The sequence below is a fragment of the Salmo trutta genome, chromosome 39 (genome assembly GCF_901001165.1).
Source record: "Salmo trutta chromosome 39, fSalTru1.1, whole genome shotgun sequence".
Lineage (NCBI taxonomy): Eukaryota > Metazoa > Chordata > Actinopteri > Salmoniformes > Salmonidae > Salmo > Salmo trutta.
In genome coordinates, this window is record NC_042995.1 from 21,513,710 (window position 1) to 21,533,769 (window position 20,060).

General features: G+C 46.6%; 1 protein-coding gene across 1 annotated transcript in view; it reads left to right on the forward strand.

The window, feature by feature from the left end:
- Positions 1-20,060, forward strand: part of LOC115179283 (alpha-1,6-mannosylglycoprotein 6-beta-N-acetylglucosaminyltransferase A) — a 112,811-nt gene that overhangs the window by 50,652 nt on the left and 42,099 nt on the right. The window contains exons 4-10 of the mRNA XM_029740663.1: positions 977-1,053; positions 2,834-2,923; positions 4,635-4,706; positions 6,202-6,363; positions 7,896-8,065; positions 8,761-8,895; positions 14,699-14,832. Coding sequence (XP_029596523.1) covers positions 977-1,053; positions 2,834-2,923; positions 4,635-4,706; positions 6,202-6,363; positions 7,896-8,065; positions 8,761-8,895; positions 14,699-14,832 — 840 coding nt within the window. The remainder of the gene's footprint in view (positions 1-976; positions 1,054-2,833; positions 2,924-4,634; positions 4,707-6,201; positions 6,364-7,895; positions 8,066-8,760; positions 8,896-14,698; positions 14,833-20,060) is intronic.

Here is a 20,060-nt window from a genome sequence, read left to right on the forward strand (position 1 = left end):
TCCAAACTAAGTTTCCCTCGGACTGTGTGAGAGTATCAGCCTTGAACTGATGACAGGGCAATCATGACGACGGACATGATGACAGCCTTTCAGACATCCCTCTGAGAAAATAAAGCCCTGACTGAGCCTCATCACCTCTGTCATGTAACAGCCATTTCTTAATGGGACACCTTCTCCCAACCCTGGTGTTTTCATCCTCACAGGAACACAAGTGCGCTAAGGTTTTGCACTATATAGGAAACAGAGGGGCATTTTGGGACGCGCCCAATCATTTTTTATTTTTTTACAAAATAATGATTGAAACGAGTCATCTTTTATTTATGGGAGATGCCATTACATTTTCTTTATTGGAATGTGACTTTTCCCAGCACCCCATTCCATTAACGCCTTTTAGTACCGCCGACTTATCTAAACTCCAGCCATGTCTGTTGTCTCGGTGTGAGGCTGGCAGAGAGCGAGCTTATCTGAACCTGTGTCAGTCTGCTGCATCCGGTATGGAAATCACCACTGTATGCCCGGCCAGGGGAGCAGCATAGCATAGCCTCACTGGCATCTGGTATCTGTCGCGGCTGGATGGATGGATGGTACCATGTGGTCACACTAGTTACGCTACCTGTGCTCGTGCTATTGGGAGAGAGCACACATCACATGCATACATATGATGTTTCAGTTCTGGGCCATGTTCAGTCTCTTCAAAATACCACCACCTCCCTGAGGATACACGGAATTACAGACCCAGTGAAGTCATTGGTTGTTCGGAGCTTTTTGATGTGTGTGTGTGCGTGTGTGTTTTTGTTGTGTCGTGCGCATACATGCCTGAGGCAGTGTGTACGTACACAGGAGTGTGTTCATTCATGCCTGTGTATTGATCTCTCCGTGTCGTCTTTGTTTGTCAATTCCAGACCTGCACGGTTTGCTCCCAAGGCTGGTGCCTGACCTTATTGATCCCTTCCTTTTCTCTCCTCTCTTTCCTCAGATCTGCTGAACGGCGCTCAGGAGAAATGTGAGCTTCCCCCCATGGACGGCTTCCCTCACTGTGAGGGCAAAGTCAAGGTCAGCCACACACACACACACACACACACACACACACACACACACACACTCAGTAACCAGCAGAAGTAATCACAGCCCTCCAGCCCCAGGCCAGAGTCTGCCCGGAGCAGATACCGGCATATCATAAAGGCCATCTGCTCTGTGCGCTGCTCCCAAGCCTCCACTGGCACCAAGGAGAGGCAGGCATGGCTAGCCGATCACCATTTTTAAAAGAGACAAAACAGGGCTCAAACAGGCTCCACAGCGGAAACCGATGAGCTGTTTTGTCCTATTTCGCCTCCCTTTGTCTCAAATGTCTATCTCCTTTCTCTTTTTTTTAATGGGATTATTTCAACCACATTAAATCTCAAGTGTTTTATTGAGGTTAAATCAGAATGCAGCTTTTCGATGTATTCTGTTGCGCGTGGCCTAAATGTTTCTGCTGACTAAACTGTTGGCTAGTAAAATAACTTCAGTTTCTTTTATTCTTCTGCTGTTTTTATGGGGTATGGTGGAAATCCCAGCTGTCACAGTGCTATATAGTACTGTACATGGTACAAACTTCCTACTGGCAACCTTTTCCTTCCTGTTATTGTGCTCTGATGGATGGAATAATTATTATTAGCATAATCTTTCAGAAGGTTTTTAGCAGGAACAAAAGACCTATTGAAGACTTCTTGCTCCTTCCGATTACAATATACTTCGGAATTCATGAACCCCTGTAGAATACCTTTTAAGTCAATTAGCTGCACGTGATGTTTTCATCTGCCTTGCGTGATTCATTCCACTTACTTGGGTGGCTGTCAATCTCAGTGAAATTAGTTAGGGCAGTCTCATATAAACCTACACCGACTGCATAGCCTAGTCATTCAAAAACAATGGGATGGAAATCGGATAGAAAAATCAGATGGAAATTGCAGTGATGGAAAGAGGTTGGCTACGTCCCAAATGGCAGCCTATTCCCTGTGTAGTGCACTACTTTTGACAAGGGCCCATAATGAATAGGGTGTCATTTGAGACTTAGCCTTAATGTGTCAGTGTTGGAGTGGAACACCATTATTCCTAACCCAGACTGTAAGTGATTGCCATATTCCCCCGTAGCCTTGGCCAAGTCGTAGCCCCGCTCTGCTCCTTCGCTCTGCTCCTTCGCTCTGCTCCTTCGCTCTGCTCCTCTTCGCTCTGCTCCTCTTCGCTCTGCTCCTCTTCGCTCTGCTCCTCTTCGCTCTGCTCCTTCACTGGGCTTCAGTTTATTTTTTTATTTTTTTATTTAACCTTTTATTTAACTGGGCAAGTCAGTTAAGAACAAATTCTTATTTACAATGACGGCCTAGGAACAGTGGGTTAACTGCTTTGTTCAGGGGCAGAATGACAGATCTTTTACCTTGTCAGCTCGGGGATTCGATCCAGCGACCTTTCGGTTACTGGCCCAACACTAACCACTAGGCTACCTGCCGTTTTGCACATCTCCATCTGTGAACATCTGAAAACAATGTATTTTGCTGTTGAATCTCGAAAACCTCAGCCCATTGAACAAAAAAACTTTTTCACTTTCAATGCCATTGACACTTTGCCCAGAGTCACATTTTTTTGTCCCTGTTTCTTTTCTTATATTGCCTGGTTCTTTTTCTTGGATTGATGAGTCCACACACAGACAGACTTGGGTCTGGTCAAATAGCTCAGAGCTACACATAGCTCAGAGCTACACATGGGATGGGAGGACTGGCCAAGGCATGTGGATTGATAGGCCATACTGGTACCTATTGTGTTCAGTCCTGACCAAGTCTCTCCTCCTCTTCCTCAGTGGATGAAGGACATGTGGCGGTCAGACTCATGCTACACTAACTACGGCGTGGACGGCTCCACCTGCTCCTTCTTCATATATCTCAGCGAGGTAAGTGGTGTCTGTGTGTGGTCTGTGCATGTGTCCGTGCCCGGGTGTCCGTGCCCAGGTGTCCGTGCCCGTGTGTCTGTGGTTGTCCGTGTATGTGCACACAGTGGCTACAGTGTGGTTTGATCTACTCATTGACATTCAGTGTTAACAGCCTGGGGGACGTGGAACGCCCCAGCTCCTTACATATTCATCCACTGTAACTCCACGCGCCCTTGACGACTGAACTATTTACTTGTGAATTATCCTACGGCGCTGATTTTTTTTCCTAGGAGTTAATATGGAAACATGTACTGTAGCATTCTGATGACCCTAGTGAGTACGGTACGCACATGTAAACACAACACTTGAGATGTAAAGCCCATTTATACTGTAGCATTCACAAATAAGGTTTGTCCTCTGGTAGTCAATGAGAAGCTCATTGCTAAGTTTGTTTTAATCAAACTCAAGTCCCTGACTCTCTATGTTGATTATTCTCAGTCAGATATGGGAGCTGGTCAGATATGGGAGCTGGTCAGATATGGGAGCTGGTCAGATATGGGAGCTGGTCAGATATGGGAGCTGGTCAGATATGGGAGCTGGTCAGAAATGGGAGCTTATAAATGTTGTATCCATTGAGATCAGTGCTTGGGGGAAGTGCAGTGCCATTTTACTCTACTGAAAGAACCTGTTGGGAGAGACATGTACCATATCCATTTAAGGAAAACTCCACCCCAAAACTATATTCCAGTATTTGTTTCATTAGTCCATTGTTGATATAGTCCCAAAATGTTTTGCATGGCAGCAATCAAGATATATCACTTTCAAAATACAGCCAGTATGATGCATTTTGCATCATATTATGCAACACTCAGCATCATATGATGCAAAATGCATAACACCAGCTGTATTTCTGTATTTTGAACGTTTATATATCATGAGAACTTGATTGCTGGCATGTAAAACATTTTGGGACTGTGTGTGGGTGGAATTTACCTATAAAGGAGAGAGAGGGTGCCTGCGTACCAAATGCCATCCTATTCACTATTTAGGGCCCATAGGGAACTTTTAGATATGCAGCCAGTGAGAGGTCTATGCAGAGAGCTGTCTCGCTATCTCTCTAAGTCAGTGAGACTTGCTTTCACAATGGCGATATGCATGTATTTCCATGTAGTATCAGCTTTTGGCCAGAGCCCTACACCCTATCAGCCAGAAACCCCAAAAGTAGTGCACTATAGAGGGAATAGGATGTCATTACAGTAGGGTGGGGCCAAATTGCTTCTCTGTCTATCTCTGTATCTGCACGCAACAGTGAGGCTGGGCCCACCATTGCTAGTCGATGCATCAAACACCCACACCTCCCCTCCAGAACCTCTGAAGTGAGAACAAAGTGAGCCAGGCCTCTGTCGGCATGACATCTGCTTTCACTGAAACAATTACCTGCCTAATGATTGCCTGATTTGCCTCCTAGGCTGCATCCCAAATGTTACCCTATTTCCTATATAGTGAATTACTTTTGACCAGGGCCTATATGGCTCTTATCTAAAGTAGTGCGCCATGTAGGGAAGAGGGTGCCATTTTGGGACACAACATAAGTGTCCCTTCCTCCCTCCCTCACCCCTGCGTCCTCCTCTCTCTCTCCTCTCCGTTGGCAGAGTTCACAGGCCACATACTCTGTCACATTTTCCATCTCAGTTCCTTCTGATGTTATGTTCTGATGTTAATATCATTTTAGGTGGAGAACTGGTGCCCGCGCCTGCCGTGGAGGACCAAGACATTGGACGAGGAGGCCGACCGGAGGGGCCAGGTGAGTGTCTGAACTGAAGGGCTTTCCACACGGCCAACCGAGACAAACTGAGTATAGTTGCTGGAACCGCGCTGGAAAGGACAACGGGAAATGAAAATATTAGAGCCAACACAGTTTGGTTCGGGTTGGCACGATGTGAAAATGGCAACGTGATAAGAAAATATCTTAAAACACAATAGTGAAAAGGGCATAAGTGCCAGTCTCTGCACCCTGCTGAAAGACCAACAGGCTGGCCAGTCCTTTTCACTCTCACCGCTCTGGGGACTGGCCAGACAGAATACCCAGCCTGAAGACAAATGCCAAGTCACGAGGGCATTGATTAGCTTTTATGATGTTAGAACATGTGCTCTTTAGAAATGACCTCTTCCACTTGTCCTTTAGCTCAAATGGTATCAACTAATGCATAAGCAATGTTAGATGCTGCACATAGGCTGACACACACACTGTCTGGAGAGTAGAGTCACTCCAGTGATTCTGTTAGTAACTGACTATAGAGAGGATTTATACCATGACGCCTGTCGCCATGCCAATGGGCACTCGCTCAAATCTCCTTACAGGGCTGTCTGAGGTCAGAGCTCCGGGCGTGACTCGCCGTTATTGGCTTTAAATATACTCGTGGTTATGGATAATGCGATAAGTCCAAATCTTTGCCCCCCTTCGGATGTTCTTTTGTCTTTGAGATCACCATTGATGGTGGCTGTGATTTTCTTTGTTGTTGTTGACCTGGGCCCATAACGCTATGGTTAAAAGTAGTGCACTATATAGGGAATAGGGTGCCATTTTGGACACGGCCCCCAGACTTTTCTCTCCCAGTGATTTCCTGTCCTGATGAGGGATGGTAACGCCAGAGCGTTGTTAGTGCGTTGTTTCCCCAGCTTTAGCAGCTGTTAATGGCAGGCAGGACTACATCTCAACCAAGCCGCCTGTGGGAAAGCATTCTTAAATATTGACCCGAGCGAAGCGGAGAAATGTGTAGATTGGTATCATTGCATTCCTGCATTCAATGAGGAGCCGTATGTCTTTGTAATGCAAAGAGCGCCTGGCAGAACTTGGCACTTTGTAGCTTAAGTGTTTAAGTTGATGAGAGTCCTCTATATATCCTGTATATCCATTGTGCGTGTTGGAGATTGACAGCATTACAGAATCACTGATCTACAAATGACCTCAAATCCTACATAACTACTCATTATGTAATGAAGATCAGCGATTCTCTGCCTCCTTACTCAAACTGATCACGACAAACACAATTGGGTGTGCTCGTTTGTCATCGTCCTGTGCCCCAGGTGGGTGGAGATTTCACTTTAGTCTAAAATGTGCACACTCAGCCCACCTGGAACTTCTGCCGATCCAAAACAAATGTGCCTACTGACTGTCTACCTACCCCCTTTCAGAGGCTAACGTTCTCCTTCTATAGGGTAAACCTTGAAAGAGGTTAATGGGTTAAACCATAACGCCTAAAGAGTAGGGGTGTCTAAATTGTGTTGTGTCTTCCTAGACGGAGATCCGGACGAGCTTCGAGGAGCTGTACCGGGTCATGTCTCGGCGAGAGGAGTTCCGCTGGATGATGCTCCGGATCAAGCGCATGGAAGACCCCTGGATCAACGCCATCCGCGCCCTGTCTGCCAAGCAGAACCTGGCCAAGAGGAAGAGGAAGAAGGTAGGACACAGACACACTCTCAAACACGTACTCATGTTGCACGCACACACATACTCTTGCAAGCTGTCACCTACACACTTGCACGCACGCACGCACTCACACACACAAACACACCGCCGAAAATATATTAGCTACTTGGACAAGAGAATAGAATCTGCCCATGCCTTTCTGAACTGAGAATGTTGAAACAAGGGAAGTCCATTGTGTTCTGGGTAGCTACCTCGCCCCAACGATTAATAATGGAGGTTTCAGTTCCCTAGTGATCTTCAGGACTTCCACTTTCTGACTCTACGGCTTTTAACAGTGTGGATATGACATATGGTGAGAGCTCTACTTCCTCTAGTTAGAGTGGAACAAAGTCTCTTGCACCTGAAACTCCAATTCTTCACTTTTTTCAAAGAAGTCTTCACTTTTTTCAAAGAAGTGTACGCTTACATACTCCTTGTAATGGATTTTAAAACATATGATTGGTGTAAGCATTGGCTTGAGTGAGCAAGAGTACACTGTGAGAAGTGTGGAGAATCGGGACCCAGCCCAACCTCTATCATGCCAAAGGCTCAGAGCAGGAACAAAGTAGCCTGATCCCAGATCTCTATGTGCTGTCTTGCCAACTTGGCAAGACCGCACAAACAGATCTGGGATCAGGCTAGGAACAAGGCGCCTGCCCCATTTCCATGACCCAAAGAGTCCCAAATGGCACCCGATTCCCTGTAAAGTGCAATACTTTTCACTATAGCCTTATATTCCCTGGTTGACAGTAGTGCACGTTATAGGGAATAGGGTGCCATTTGAAACACAGTCATAGTGTGCTGAAGGTTGATTTTTATATTATTACAGTCATAATCCTCTCTCTACCCATTAATCCCTGAACAATGCACCTTGGTGATTGTGTCTCCGTCCCAAATTGCACCCTATCCCCTACATAGTTTACCACTATGGGACCTGGTCAAAAGTAGTGAACTATATAGGGAATAGGGTGCTGTTTGGGACGTAACACAGCAGCTGAAAGTGTGTTGAGCCGTCCATAGAAAGCACAGAACATTGTAATGTTGGATTCTCTTCAGTGGCTCAGTGTGTTCCCTGGTGAATAGTAGGAGATGTAATAGTGATACATCTTCTGTGGAGTGCATCTTACATTCTGCTATGTTGTACTCAGGGACTTGAAACGAGCCTGCCGTTTGAATAAGGAAAATGCCTTATTACATTTTTCCAACCCATTGAATTGCGTTTGGATTATTTCAGGAACTGAAGACGCACACCCAGATGGTTGGCGATGTGCCCAACATACTTGAATAAAGAAAGTTGCACACTATATTACACCGTGATTTATTGGGTTATAGTAATACTGTATGAAATTTTCAAATGTTGATGATATAACCCATTTCCATACTTTTCTGTATTGATAGCCCTGTTGGGAATCAAACTCGCGACCCTGGCATTGCTAGCGCCATGCTTTAACCAACTGAGCCACAATGAGAAACTATTTATTTAAACTGAACTGACACGATCTATGCCCCTCCTCTCTCTGTCAGATCCTGGTGCACCTGGGCCTGTTGACTAAGGAGTCGGGCTTCAAGATCGCAGAGAACGCCTTCAGTGGGGGGCCCCTGGGGGAGCTGGTGCAGTGGAGCGACCTCATCACCACCCTCTACCTGCTGGGCCACGACGTACGCATTTCCGCCTCACTGGCCGAGCTCAAAGAGTGAGTCCGTAGAGTGTGTGTGTTTGTGCACCCCTCAGACATATCTGGGTGGTGTTCAGTGAGGAGTACCGTTGCGAAACGTTTTCCAACGTAAAATGATGAAGAGCGTTCCTTATTGAGCAGCTCTAGGATCGTAATGAATAAGGTTATATGGACAGATTGGGACTTGATCCTAGATCATCAGCACTCCTACTCTGAGACGCTTTATGGATACAGGTCCAGGTCTCCCCTGTCCATGTCGTCTTATTCAAAACTGATCCTAAATCAGCAGCACTCCTACTCTGAGATGCTTGATACATCCAGCCCCAGGTATTACCTCCCCAAGGTCACCTATGGAATCAGCAGCAGAAGCACAATACAGCTAAAGCTAGTGTAATGTGAGGTGGTGTGTGCTCTGGTCCCGCTTCGTTAGGTAAAACCTGTCTCATATTACTTCCTATTTGCGTAAGAGGGGTTTACTGTGTGTAAACATTCCATAGCTTTCTTCTCTTTGTTTGTTGTGTGTTTACGTCATGTCGTTGCTCTCTTTTTTTAATATATTACAATACAATACCACGTTATTGTCCATGTTACAGTGAATTGAAAACGGTTCTCAACCGCAGAGCCCTGGTCAAAAGTAGTGAACTATATAGGGGAATGTGGTGCCATTTACACCCTGTGTGTCCTAACTAAGCCCACTCCCTCTCCTCGTGCAGGATCATGAGGAGAGTGATGGGGAACAAGTCCAGCTGCCCCACCCAGGGGGACAAGGTGGTGGAGCTCATCTACATTGACATTGTGGGCCTGACCCAGTTCAAGAAGACACTGGGGCCCTCCTGGGTCCACTACCAGTAAGTACTCCATATCTTCAACTCTATGTCTGTCTGTCTGATAGTATTTATACACATCCACATCATCCATAAGTTATGGGTTGGGACGTGTGATGTTTTTTCATTTTTATTTAACCTTTATTTAACTAGGCAAGTCACTTAAGAACACATTTTTATTTACAATGACTGCCTACCCCGGCAAAACCCTGACCCGGATGATGCTGGGCCAATTGTGCGCAGCCCTATGGGACTCCCAATCACGGCCGGTTGTGATACAGCCTGGAATCGAACCAGGGTCTGTAGTGTTGCCTCTAGCGCTGAGATGCTGTTCCTTAGACCGCTGCGCCACTCGGGAGTGTGTGTGATGTTGTTCATTTAGTTAGATGGAGAGCGAGAGAGAGATTACTTACACATCTCCTTCCTAGAAGAACACCTATCGACTAACATAACTCATCTCAGATACACATGGTTCTGAAATCTATCTGACTCGTCATACAATGTCTTAGTTAAAATATGAGCATCCTAGTTTTTCATCCAATGAGTTTCCTGGTATCCTCGTTTACGTCTGTGTCAGGGGGAAAATGTGATTTGATGAAGTCTCTTTGGAATCCGCATCCTCCTTGCTGCTCTGACGAAGTGGGAAGTGGTAACAGTGTCAGGCTCTCTGTCTGTGTCCCTCTGAGTCTCCCGAGACTGTATCCCTCCCTGTAGGATGCCAAGCGTTGCTGGGGCTTCGCTGTCAGAGTGTTCGCCCACCGCTCATTTACTGATTGGAGAGAAGCGGAGAGAGGTTGGCGGGGTGAAAAGAGGCCCATTTCCTGCAGCTCGTATTGATACCTGGTGGGGATGCTATTCAGGTGACAAAGATCCAGGCACAGAGGGGGGACCAGATGTGATTTACACACTCATTAGCATCTGAATGAGAAGACTGAAACCCAGGCCCAGGCTGGATTTACATTTCCGTCATTTTGCAGATGCTCTTATCCAGAGCAACTTACAGTAGTAGGTGCACACATTTCATACTTTTTTCTCGTACTGGTCCCCCGTGGGAATCGGACCCACAACCCTGGCGTTGCAAGCGCCATGCTCTACCAACTGAGCCACACGGGACCCCGGATCAGATTCGGGGGCCATGCAGACCAGACCGAGATTGGTCTGCTCCTCCTGCCTGGATGGGTGGATGGGTTTTTCTTCTGTAAGCCCCTGTTTTTTTTTTTTTTTTTTCAAGCTAACAAAAGTCTTCAGGTCTCATGCAAGGTTACTCATCAAACAAGCTGACTATCATGAGAACCAGCTCTGTTACAGTGGCTGTCATCAACCTGTTCTTTCACTGGGCTGAAATTGCATTATGTCTGAGCACAATCGTTTGATGTTCCCTTGTTGGTAGGCCGTTTCCATGGGAACATCAGGTCAAGGTCTTAACTCTTAATGGAGCAGTGGTCATGGTTGTGTCTGTTAATGTGTCTGTTTTCTGCCCACTCTCTATTGTGCGCGTGCGTTTGTCCGCTCCACTGATAGGACTGTCTGAACCGGCACCTTGTACTCCTTGCCACTGATCTGAACAGTGTTTGAATTACAACCTTTGTCTCCAGTCTACAACAATCTCATTTGAAAGACGATTTCACCTGGATCTCTCTCTCTCTCTCTTTCTCTCAATCTCCTAAGAATGTTGTACTGTGTCTGACAATACACACGTGTCTCAAAAAGAAGAGATTTGCATGCTGTGGCTTTAGTCCCACTGGTCTTAAGTGGGACTAATTGTTCCTCTGATGTATCCCATCGGTGTGGTTGGAGGTTGTTACGAGAACTGCCTTGTGAGAACAAGAAGTCAGGTTCGCTAATAGCCCCAAGATTTCCATTCTCGTGTCAACACTTTTTGTTTGTTTCGGGTTTGCATTCTGTTTCATCTTGCTCTGAGGAAATTGACTGGGACTGCATCCCAAACGGCTCCCTATTCCCTATAATGTCCATTTGTTTTGACCAAGGCCCCTGGTCAAAAGGAGTGCGCTATTTAGGGTATAGGGAGCCGTTTGGGACACAGGCTCAACCTTTTTATAGACGGTGTGGTCGTAATGCAGGATCCAGCTGGCATTTTCATGAGTGTATTGATTAATTCCTCATTATACATATCGGTGAAGACATTTACATTTGGCCACTTGATTCAGTGTTGATTTTGTGATGTGCACTTCCAGGAAGGTTATAAGATGCCACTGTTTTACTGTAACTTCAGGCAAAACTTCTATTGAATGCGCATTTTGATTTTTGAAGCTGACGAATCACGTCATGGAACAGCTTGGTCTCATAGTTATCTAATCCTGTCTTGTTTACGTTCTTACACATGTCCTCTCCTTCCTCCTCCTTGTCTATCCAGCTCTCTCCCTCTCCACTTAAAGCGATGCTCCAGAACCTTTGTATAATTTCAGCCAGTAGTTTTGAAAATGGTGCTCACGAGCCAAAACGGGTCCCTGTTTTTTTTTGTGTGTACTACGTCATCCAATTGTGTACTATGTGATTCATAACGTATAATATCTTATTTTTTGCAATTCCTATAAAATGTTACAAATCCAATTCGTACAATATGTTACAAATTTGTCGTGCTTAAGATCCTGGACTGCATCTTTAAGTGTCTTTCATTTTCCAGATTCTCCAGAACAGCTTCTAATATAGAACAAATCTACATTAATGTGGATGCCACCATGATTACGGATAGTCCTGAATGAATCGTGAATAATGATGAGGGAGAAAGTTAGACGCACAAATATCATACCCCCAAGACATGCTATCCTTCACCATTACAATAACAGGGGAGGTTAGCATTGTATATCATACCCCCAAGACATGCTAACCCTCACCATTACAATAACAGGGGAGGTTAGCATTTTATATCATACCCCCAAGACATATTAACCATTACAATAACAGGGGAGGTTAGCATTGTATATCATACCCCCAAGACATGCTAACCCTCACCATTACAATAACAGGGGAGGTTAGCATTTTATATCATACCCCCAAGACATGCTAACCCTCACCATTACAATAACAGGGGAGGTTAGCATTTTATATCATACCCCCAAGACATGCTAACCCTCACCATTACAATAACAGGGGAGGTTAGCATTTTATATCATACCCCCAAGACATGCTAACCCTCACCATTACAATAACAGGGGAAGTTAGCATTTTATATCATACCCCCAAGACATGCTAACCCTCACCATTACAATAACAGGGGAAGTTAGCATTTTATATCATACCCCCAAGACATATTAACCATTACAATAACAGGGGAGGTTAGCATTTTATATCATACCCCCAAGACACTATTTTGACCAAAGCCCTATGGGACTCTTGTCAAAAGTAGTGCACTGCACTATATAGGGAATATGGTGCCATTAGGGAGCAGTCTGAGTCTCAAGAGGGAAGAGAATTTGAGACTGAGGATTGTGTTCTAAGGCCAAAGTGAAAGTGAGTGGAGTTGTTCGGGGCAGTGAAAGGACTGTAGGGAGAATCCCAGTGATCGGCTCAGCAATATTAGTGGTTTTAGAAGGAATGAGGGCAGCCGCCTATCCTGTCCTGTCACTCTTCTTCCCTCTCGTGCGCACGCGCAGGCAGGCATGCGCAGGCAGGCATGCGCAGGCGCGCAGGCAGGCATGCGCAGGCATGCGGGCATGCGCAGGCAGGCAGGCGGGCATGCGCAGGCAGGCATGCGCAGGCGGGCATGCGCAGGCAGGCATGCGCAGGCAGGCATGCGGGCATGCGCAGGCAGGCATGCGCAGGCGGGCATGCGCAGGCAGGCATGCGCAGGCAGGCATGCGGGCATGCGCAGGCGGGCATGCGCAGGCGGGCATGCGCAGGCGGGCATGCGCAGGCACACACACATGCAGGCACACACACATGCAGGCACACACACATGCAGGCACACACACATGCAGGCAGGCACGCGCAGGCAGGCACACACACAAGCAGGCACACACGGAAACACACAGATGCAGGCAGGCACTCGCAGGCAGGCACACACACAAGCAGGCACACACGGAAACACACACGCGCAGGCAGGCACACGCACACACGGAAACACACACACAAGCAGGCACACACGGAAACACACACACACGCGCAGGCAGGCAGGCGCAGGCAGGCACACACACAAGCAGGCACACGGAAACACACAGATGCAGGCTGGCACTCGCAGGCAGGCACACACACACGGAAACACACACAAGCAGGCACACACGGAAACACACAGATGCAGGCAGGCACATTCACTCGGTCTTTCTCTCCCTCTTTCTGTATCGATCTATGTATTGGTCTGTCTCTCTCAAACACTCTCACTACAGAAAACCAATGCTTGCTTCAGTCATCCTATCAACTAATCATTATTTGCTGGCTATAATTTCAGTTTGTCTAATTCTCAATACTACATGGAAATCATTCTAAACGCATGATATCTTAAAGGCGAATGTTTTGTACTCCTTGTCACTGATCTGAATGATGTTTGAATTACAACCTTTGTCTCCAGTCTACAACAATCTCATTTGAAAGACCATTTCACCTGGATCTCTCTCTCTCTCTCTCTCTCTCTCTCTCTTTCTTTCTCTCTCATAATCTCCTAAGAATGTTGTACTGTGTCTGACAATACACACGTGTCTCAAGAAGAAGAGATTTGCATGCTGTGGCTTTAGTCCCACTGGTCTTAAGTTTCCTCATTGTGAATCCATTTCCCCTATTTCCTGAGCATCTTGAGAAGACCCACACTGTCTCGCGCGCACACACACACACACACTCGCACTGTCTTTCTCTCTCTCTCTTTCTCACACATGCACACAAACGCACACACACCCACCATCTGCGAAACATCTGCCTGGTCAGAAGTGGCCTTGCCTGGGCTGCCAGACTGAGCTTAGCCGGCCCCTCTGGTACTCCTGGCTCCTCATCAATTTGATTAATGCTCATTATTACACCTCCATCCCACCAGGGGCCAATCGGATGAGTATGTTCGACTCTGTCCAGAAGGATTACAGATGGAAAGGAATAGTGGTGAAGCATAGCCAGGTGGTTATTTTTAGGCTTTCAACATTTTTTTTTCGGGGGGGGGGGGGCAGGGGCAGGTAGCCTAGTGGTTAGAGCGTTGGGCCAGTAACCGAAAGGTTGCTACAGTAGGTCGAATCCCCGAGTTGACAAGGTAAAAAAATCTGTCATCCTGCCCCTGAACAAGGCAGTTAACCCACTGTTCCTAGGCCGTCATTATAAATAAGAATTTGTTCTTAACTGACTTGCCTAGTTAAATAAAATAAAAATAAATAATCTGAAAAGGCATCTGCCAGGGAAAGATAGGAACTGAGAGATGGTGACTGAACGAGAGATAGCTGGAGAGAGAAAGATGGCGTAAGCGAGAGAGAGAGAGAGAGAAAGCTAAAGGCTTGATTAGAGAGGGGGAGCGACTGAGAGAAAGCGAGAGAGAAAAGGTCATGAATGTGTCATTCCATTGCACATGACATCCTTTCTCTGGTCCTCTAATTAGTCATGAAGTGTAACCTTTACTGTTCAAGTTTGATCTGTAGGAAGCTCTCTCAGTGTACAAAGCACAATCTGTGGCCATGCTGAAGGTGTGGAAAAGATATGCATCATGTAATTAATTAACCATTTATTAGTGGTTGAGGCATACAGCTGGAAGTGTGTATTAAGGCTGCAATGCAGTGTGTATTACAGATGTATGCTAACCATTACAGATGGTGTGTGACAGGTGTATGATAACTTTGTCATGTTTGGTGTGTGTGTTACAGGTGTATGATAACTTTGTCATGTTTCGTGTGTGTTACAGGTGTATGCTGCGGGTTTTGGATTCCTTCGGCACAGAGCCCGAGTTCAACCACGCCCACTATGCTCAGTCCAAGGGCCACAAGACCCCCTGGGGCAAGTGGAACCTCAACCCCCAGCAGTTCAACACCATGTTCCGTAAGTACCACCTAATGGCTCTGGGGTGCAGATCTAGGATCAGCTTCTCCTTCCCAATCCTAACCTTAACCATGAGTGGGGAAAATGCTAAACTGACCCAAGATCAGTATCTAGGGACAACTTCACCCCACTCCCAGCTAATGACAGGGTCATGTTCATAAGGCACCAAATGGAAGAAAATGGTCTAAAACAGAGAGGGGCAACCTGTACTCTTCCAATAAAAAATAAATAGTTTTACATTTAACCTTTATTTAACTAGGCAAGTCCGTTAAGAACAAATTCTTATTTACAGTGACGGCCTACCCCGGCCAAATCCGGACGAAGCTGGGCCAATTGTATGCCGCCCTATGGGACTCGCAATCACGACCAGTTGTGATACAACCCGGATTCGAACCAGGGTGTCTGTAGTGACGCCTCAAGCACTGAGATGCAGTGCCTTAGACCGCTGCGCCACTCGGGAGCCCAATAAGACACACTCATTTTTGTTTTCCTTTGCAAAACATGTTGAAAAGTTTTCTCTTATGTACCCTAATGAATAGGAACACGCACAGGGTTGGGGAGGGAGAGTCCACCACCCCAGGGTGTTTTAACCTTTTCCCCATGGCTGATGGAAAGCAAAATCTTACCCAGAATGGATGAATACCCCTCTCCGGTCTCAGTTTCAGTGGTTTGGCCCACGTCAGGCTGGAATAGCAGACCCGGCTCAATAGACCCTTTGTGTTGCGGATAGAGTATGCCATTCTCATACGACGCAGGTCTTTTCATGTCATCCAGTTTACTAGCTGCGAGGGTTAGATGATATCTGTAACTAATCAAACTTACATGGGTTACACCATGGGTCGAAATGAAACACAGATTTGTTTCTGTGCATTTGGCATGTTGGATTTGTGTCCCCTGCCCTTGCCTGTGGAGAAACATTTACCTTATCCTCAGCGTGTTGTTTTATATACTGTCATTACAGCTCTGTTTCCAGGCTTAAGGGAAGTCACTGAATCTCACACTTGCAGTTGTGTAACAACAACAATGGGGCTTGAATAAACAAAACATATATTTTCAATATGTTAACTGGGTGTTGGATTGCCTTCCATTCTAAGACTAAGACGTAACAGAGGACATTTAAGACAAAGAAGGCGCCACGGGGAAATCAACCCTAGCCTTGGGTTCCATTCATTACCATTAAGTAGTCTTGCATAAATCACTGGATAAAGGGTGCAGACGAGGGAAAGCGATGAGACAGGAGAAAGGGCTCTGGCCAACGAGACAGGAGAGAGAAAGGGCTCTGGCCAACGAGACAGGAGAGGGAAAGGGCTGTGGCCAACGAGACAGGAGAGGGAAAGGGCTGTGGCCAACGAGACAGGAGAGGGAAAGGGCTGTGGCCAACGAGACAGGAGAGGGAAAGGGCTCTGGCCAACGAGACAGGAGAGGGAAAGGGCTCTGGCCAACGAGACAGGAGAGGGAAAGGGCTGTGGCCAACGAGACAGGAGAGGGAAAGGGCTCTGGCCAACGAGACAGGAGAGGGAAAGGGCTCTGGCCAACGAGACAGGAGAGGGAAAGGGCTCTGGCCAACGAGACAGGAGAGGGAAAGGGCTCTGGCCAACGAGACAGGAGAGGGATCTGTTTGTGCTGATCTGTTCGCCAGATCTGTTTGTGCTGTCTTGTCTCGTATGGCCGTTGGCAAGACAGCACCAACATATCTTTTAGGAACCAGGCTAGAACTGAAGCCATAGAGGGAACATTTCCAATGTCTTTCTTATCTCTACTGTTCTCAAATCCAAAACCATAACAACATGTTTACATCTAGAATTGTTTCTCTGCTTCCGGCTAGGTTCAGACTCTAGTCCCAGAACAGTTACTGTAGCGTACTATATAGCGTGTCCTTCATCCCCTGGCGGGGGGGGGGGGGGGGGGGGGGGGGGGGGGGGGTTAGAAGGATTACTTTATCCTATCCCAGGTATTCCTTAAAGAGGTGGGATTTCAGGTGTCTCCGGAAGGTGGTGATTGACTCCGCTGTCCTGGCGTCGTGAGGGAGCTTGTTCCACCATTGGGGTGCCAGAGCAGCGAACAGTTTGGACTGGGCTGAGCGGGAACCGTGCTTCCTCAGAGATAATAAGATATCTATAGTATAATAATATAAGATAATCCATCCACCTGACAGGTGTGTCATATCAAGAAGCTAATTAAACAGCATGATCATTACACAGGTGCACCTTTTGCTGGGGACAATATACAACAACACAATGCCACAGATGTCTGAAGTTTTGAGGAAGTGTGCAATTGGCATGCTGACTGCAGGAATGTACATCAGAGCTGTTGCCAGAGAATTTAATGTTATTTTTCTACCATAATTTGGGTAGAGAATTTGGCAGTACGTCTAACCGGCCTCACAACCGCAGACCACATGTAACCAGGCCAGCCCAGGACCTCCACATCCAGCTTCTTCACCTGCAGGATCGTCTGAGACCAGCCACCCGGACAGCTGATGAAACTGTGGGTTTGCACAACCGAAGAATTTCTGCACAAACGGTCAGAAACCGTCTCAGAGAACTTATCTGTGTGCTCGTCGTCCTTACCAAGGTCTTGACCTGACTGCAGTTTGGAGTCGTAACCGACTTCAGTGGTCAAATGCTCACCTTCGATGGCCACTGGCATGCTGGAGAAGTGGGCTCTTCACAGATGAATCCTGGTTTCAAGATGGCAGACAGCAAAATATGGCGTTGTGTGGGCGAGAAGTTTGCTGATGTCACTTTGTGAACAGAGTGCTCCATGGTGCAGATGGGGTTATGTTATGGGCAGGCATAAGCTATGGATAGCAAACACAATTGCATTTTATTGATGGCAATTTGAGTGCACAGAGATACCGTGACGAGATCCTGAGGCCCATTGTCGTGCCATTTGTCCGCCGCAATCACCTCATGTTTCGGCATCATAATGCACGGCCCCATGTTGCAAGGATCTGTACACAATTCCTGAATACTGAAAATGTCCCAGTTCTTCCATGGCCCGCATACTCACCAGACATATGTCGCCCATTGAGCATGTTTGGGGTGCTCAGGATCGACGTGTACGACAGTGTGTTCCAGTTCCCGCTAATATCCAGCAACTTCGCACAGCCATTGTTGAGGAGTGGGACAACATTCCATAGGCCACAATCAACAGCCTGATCAACTCTATGTGAAGGAGATGTGTCGCGCTGCATGAGGCAAATGGTGGTCACAGCAGATACTGACTGGTTTTCTGATCCACGCCCCTACTTTTTTTTTTTTTAAGGTATTTGTGACCAACAGATGCATATCTGTATTCCCAGTCAAGTGAATTCCATAGATTAGGGCCTATTGAATTTATTTCAATTGACTGCTTTCCTTATTTGAACTTTAACTTCGTAAAATCGTTGAAATTGTTGCATGCTGCGTTTTATATTTTTGCTCAGTGTACATATCTGCCAGATGTGATCATTTTTCTATCATGCAAATGAAGCCAGCCGGTACATACAGGCTATTCATTGTCTGTAGTGAGATTTGAGGATTGGTTTAGAACCAGTCACACTCCCTGTGTTCACACGGGAAAGAGATTCTTTCCACACGATGCCCTCCCAGTTTGGCGAATGTGTCACTGACTGACTACACCAAGGGCCTGAGCAGGCCCTTCATCAAGGGTCCTGTTTCACTGGCCTGAATAGTGTGTGTGTGTGTGTGTGTGTGTGTGTGTGTGTGTGTGTGTGTGTGTGTGTGGGGTCTGCTGGAACGCTCTCCTACATCCGTCCTCGGCCATCCATCTGTACAGTTAATCACTTTGCCTGTTTATAACACACCCCCTTCAGTGAGCAAATGTTTCCCCTGCTCTCGCTCCAGTTGGTACATGACAGCCTGGCTGTTCTGTTTCTCTGGCTCTTGGCTTCCATCACCTGCCCAGGGCTGGCGGACACAAACACACGCAAGTCCATTTCCAAGTGGACTAAAGTATAGGCCCGTCCCATATGGCACCCTATTCCCTATATAATGCATCACTTTTGACCCTATTTCCTATATAGTGCACTATGTCTGACAAGGCTCTGGTCAAACGTAGTGCACTGTATAGGCAATAGGGTGCCATTTGGGACGGATATGTGATGTCTGGGAGTGAGCACTTCATATGGTTTAAAGTTCTAAGAACAAACCAAAACTATCGTAAGTTTCCAGTTTTATTAGTCATATGTACGGGATATGGATGGTATACATCGTCCAACAAAATGCTTACTTGGAGGTTCCTTCTCGACAACGTAACAGTGATAAGAAATAATAAAAGAATACAAACAAAGTAAATGGCAGTAGAATAGAATAAACATTTTAGCATAAGTATAGTACAGGAAGGCACAATTTATAGTCCAATATTTACATGTGTATTGGGGAAGGGGGGGATGGGGGGAAAGTGTATAAATTGAGCAGTATAATACTGTAAGAGTCTGGTAGCAGTGTGGGTGTGTGTATGCGCGCATGAGTGAGTGTGCGTGCATGTGTGTGCATGAGTGCTAAGGTGCGTAGAATCTGAGTAGAGCCCGCCCGTCTAGCATCACTACTCTGGACGGTTCTGACTTGGAATATGTGGACCTACAAATACCTAGGTGTCTGGTTAGACTGTAAACTCTCCTTCCAGACTCACATCAAACATCTCCAATCCAAAGTTAAATCTAGAATTGGCTTCCTATTTCGCAACAAAGCATCCTTCACTTATGCTGCCAAACATACCCTCGTAAAACTGACCATCCTACCGATCCTCGACTTCGGCGATGTCATTTACAAAATAGCCTCCAATAACCTACTCAATAAACTGGATGCAGTCTATCACAGTGCCATCCGTTTTGTCACCAAAGCCCCATATACTACCCACCACTGCGACCTGTACGCTCTCGTTGGCTGGCCCTCGCTTCATACTCGTCGCCAAACCCACTGGCTCCAGGTCATCTACAAGACCCTGCTAGGTAAAGTCCCCCCTTTATCTCAGCTCGCTGGTCACCATAGCAGCACCCACCTGTAGCACGCACTCCAGCAGATATATCTCTCTGGTCACCCCCAAAGCCAATTCCTCCTTTGACCATCTCTCCTTCCAGTTCTCTGCTGCCAATGACTGGAACGAACTACAAAAATCTCTGAAACTGGAAACACTTATCTCCCTCACTAGCTTTAAGCACCAGCTGTCAGAGCAGCTCACAGATCACTGCACCTGTACATAGCCCATCTATAATTTAGCCCAAA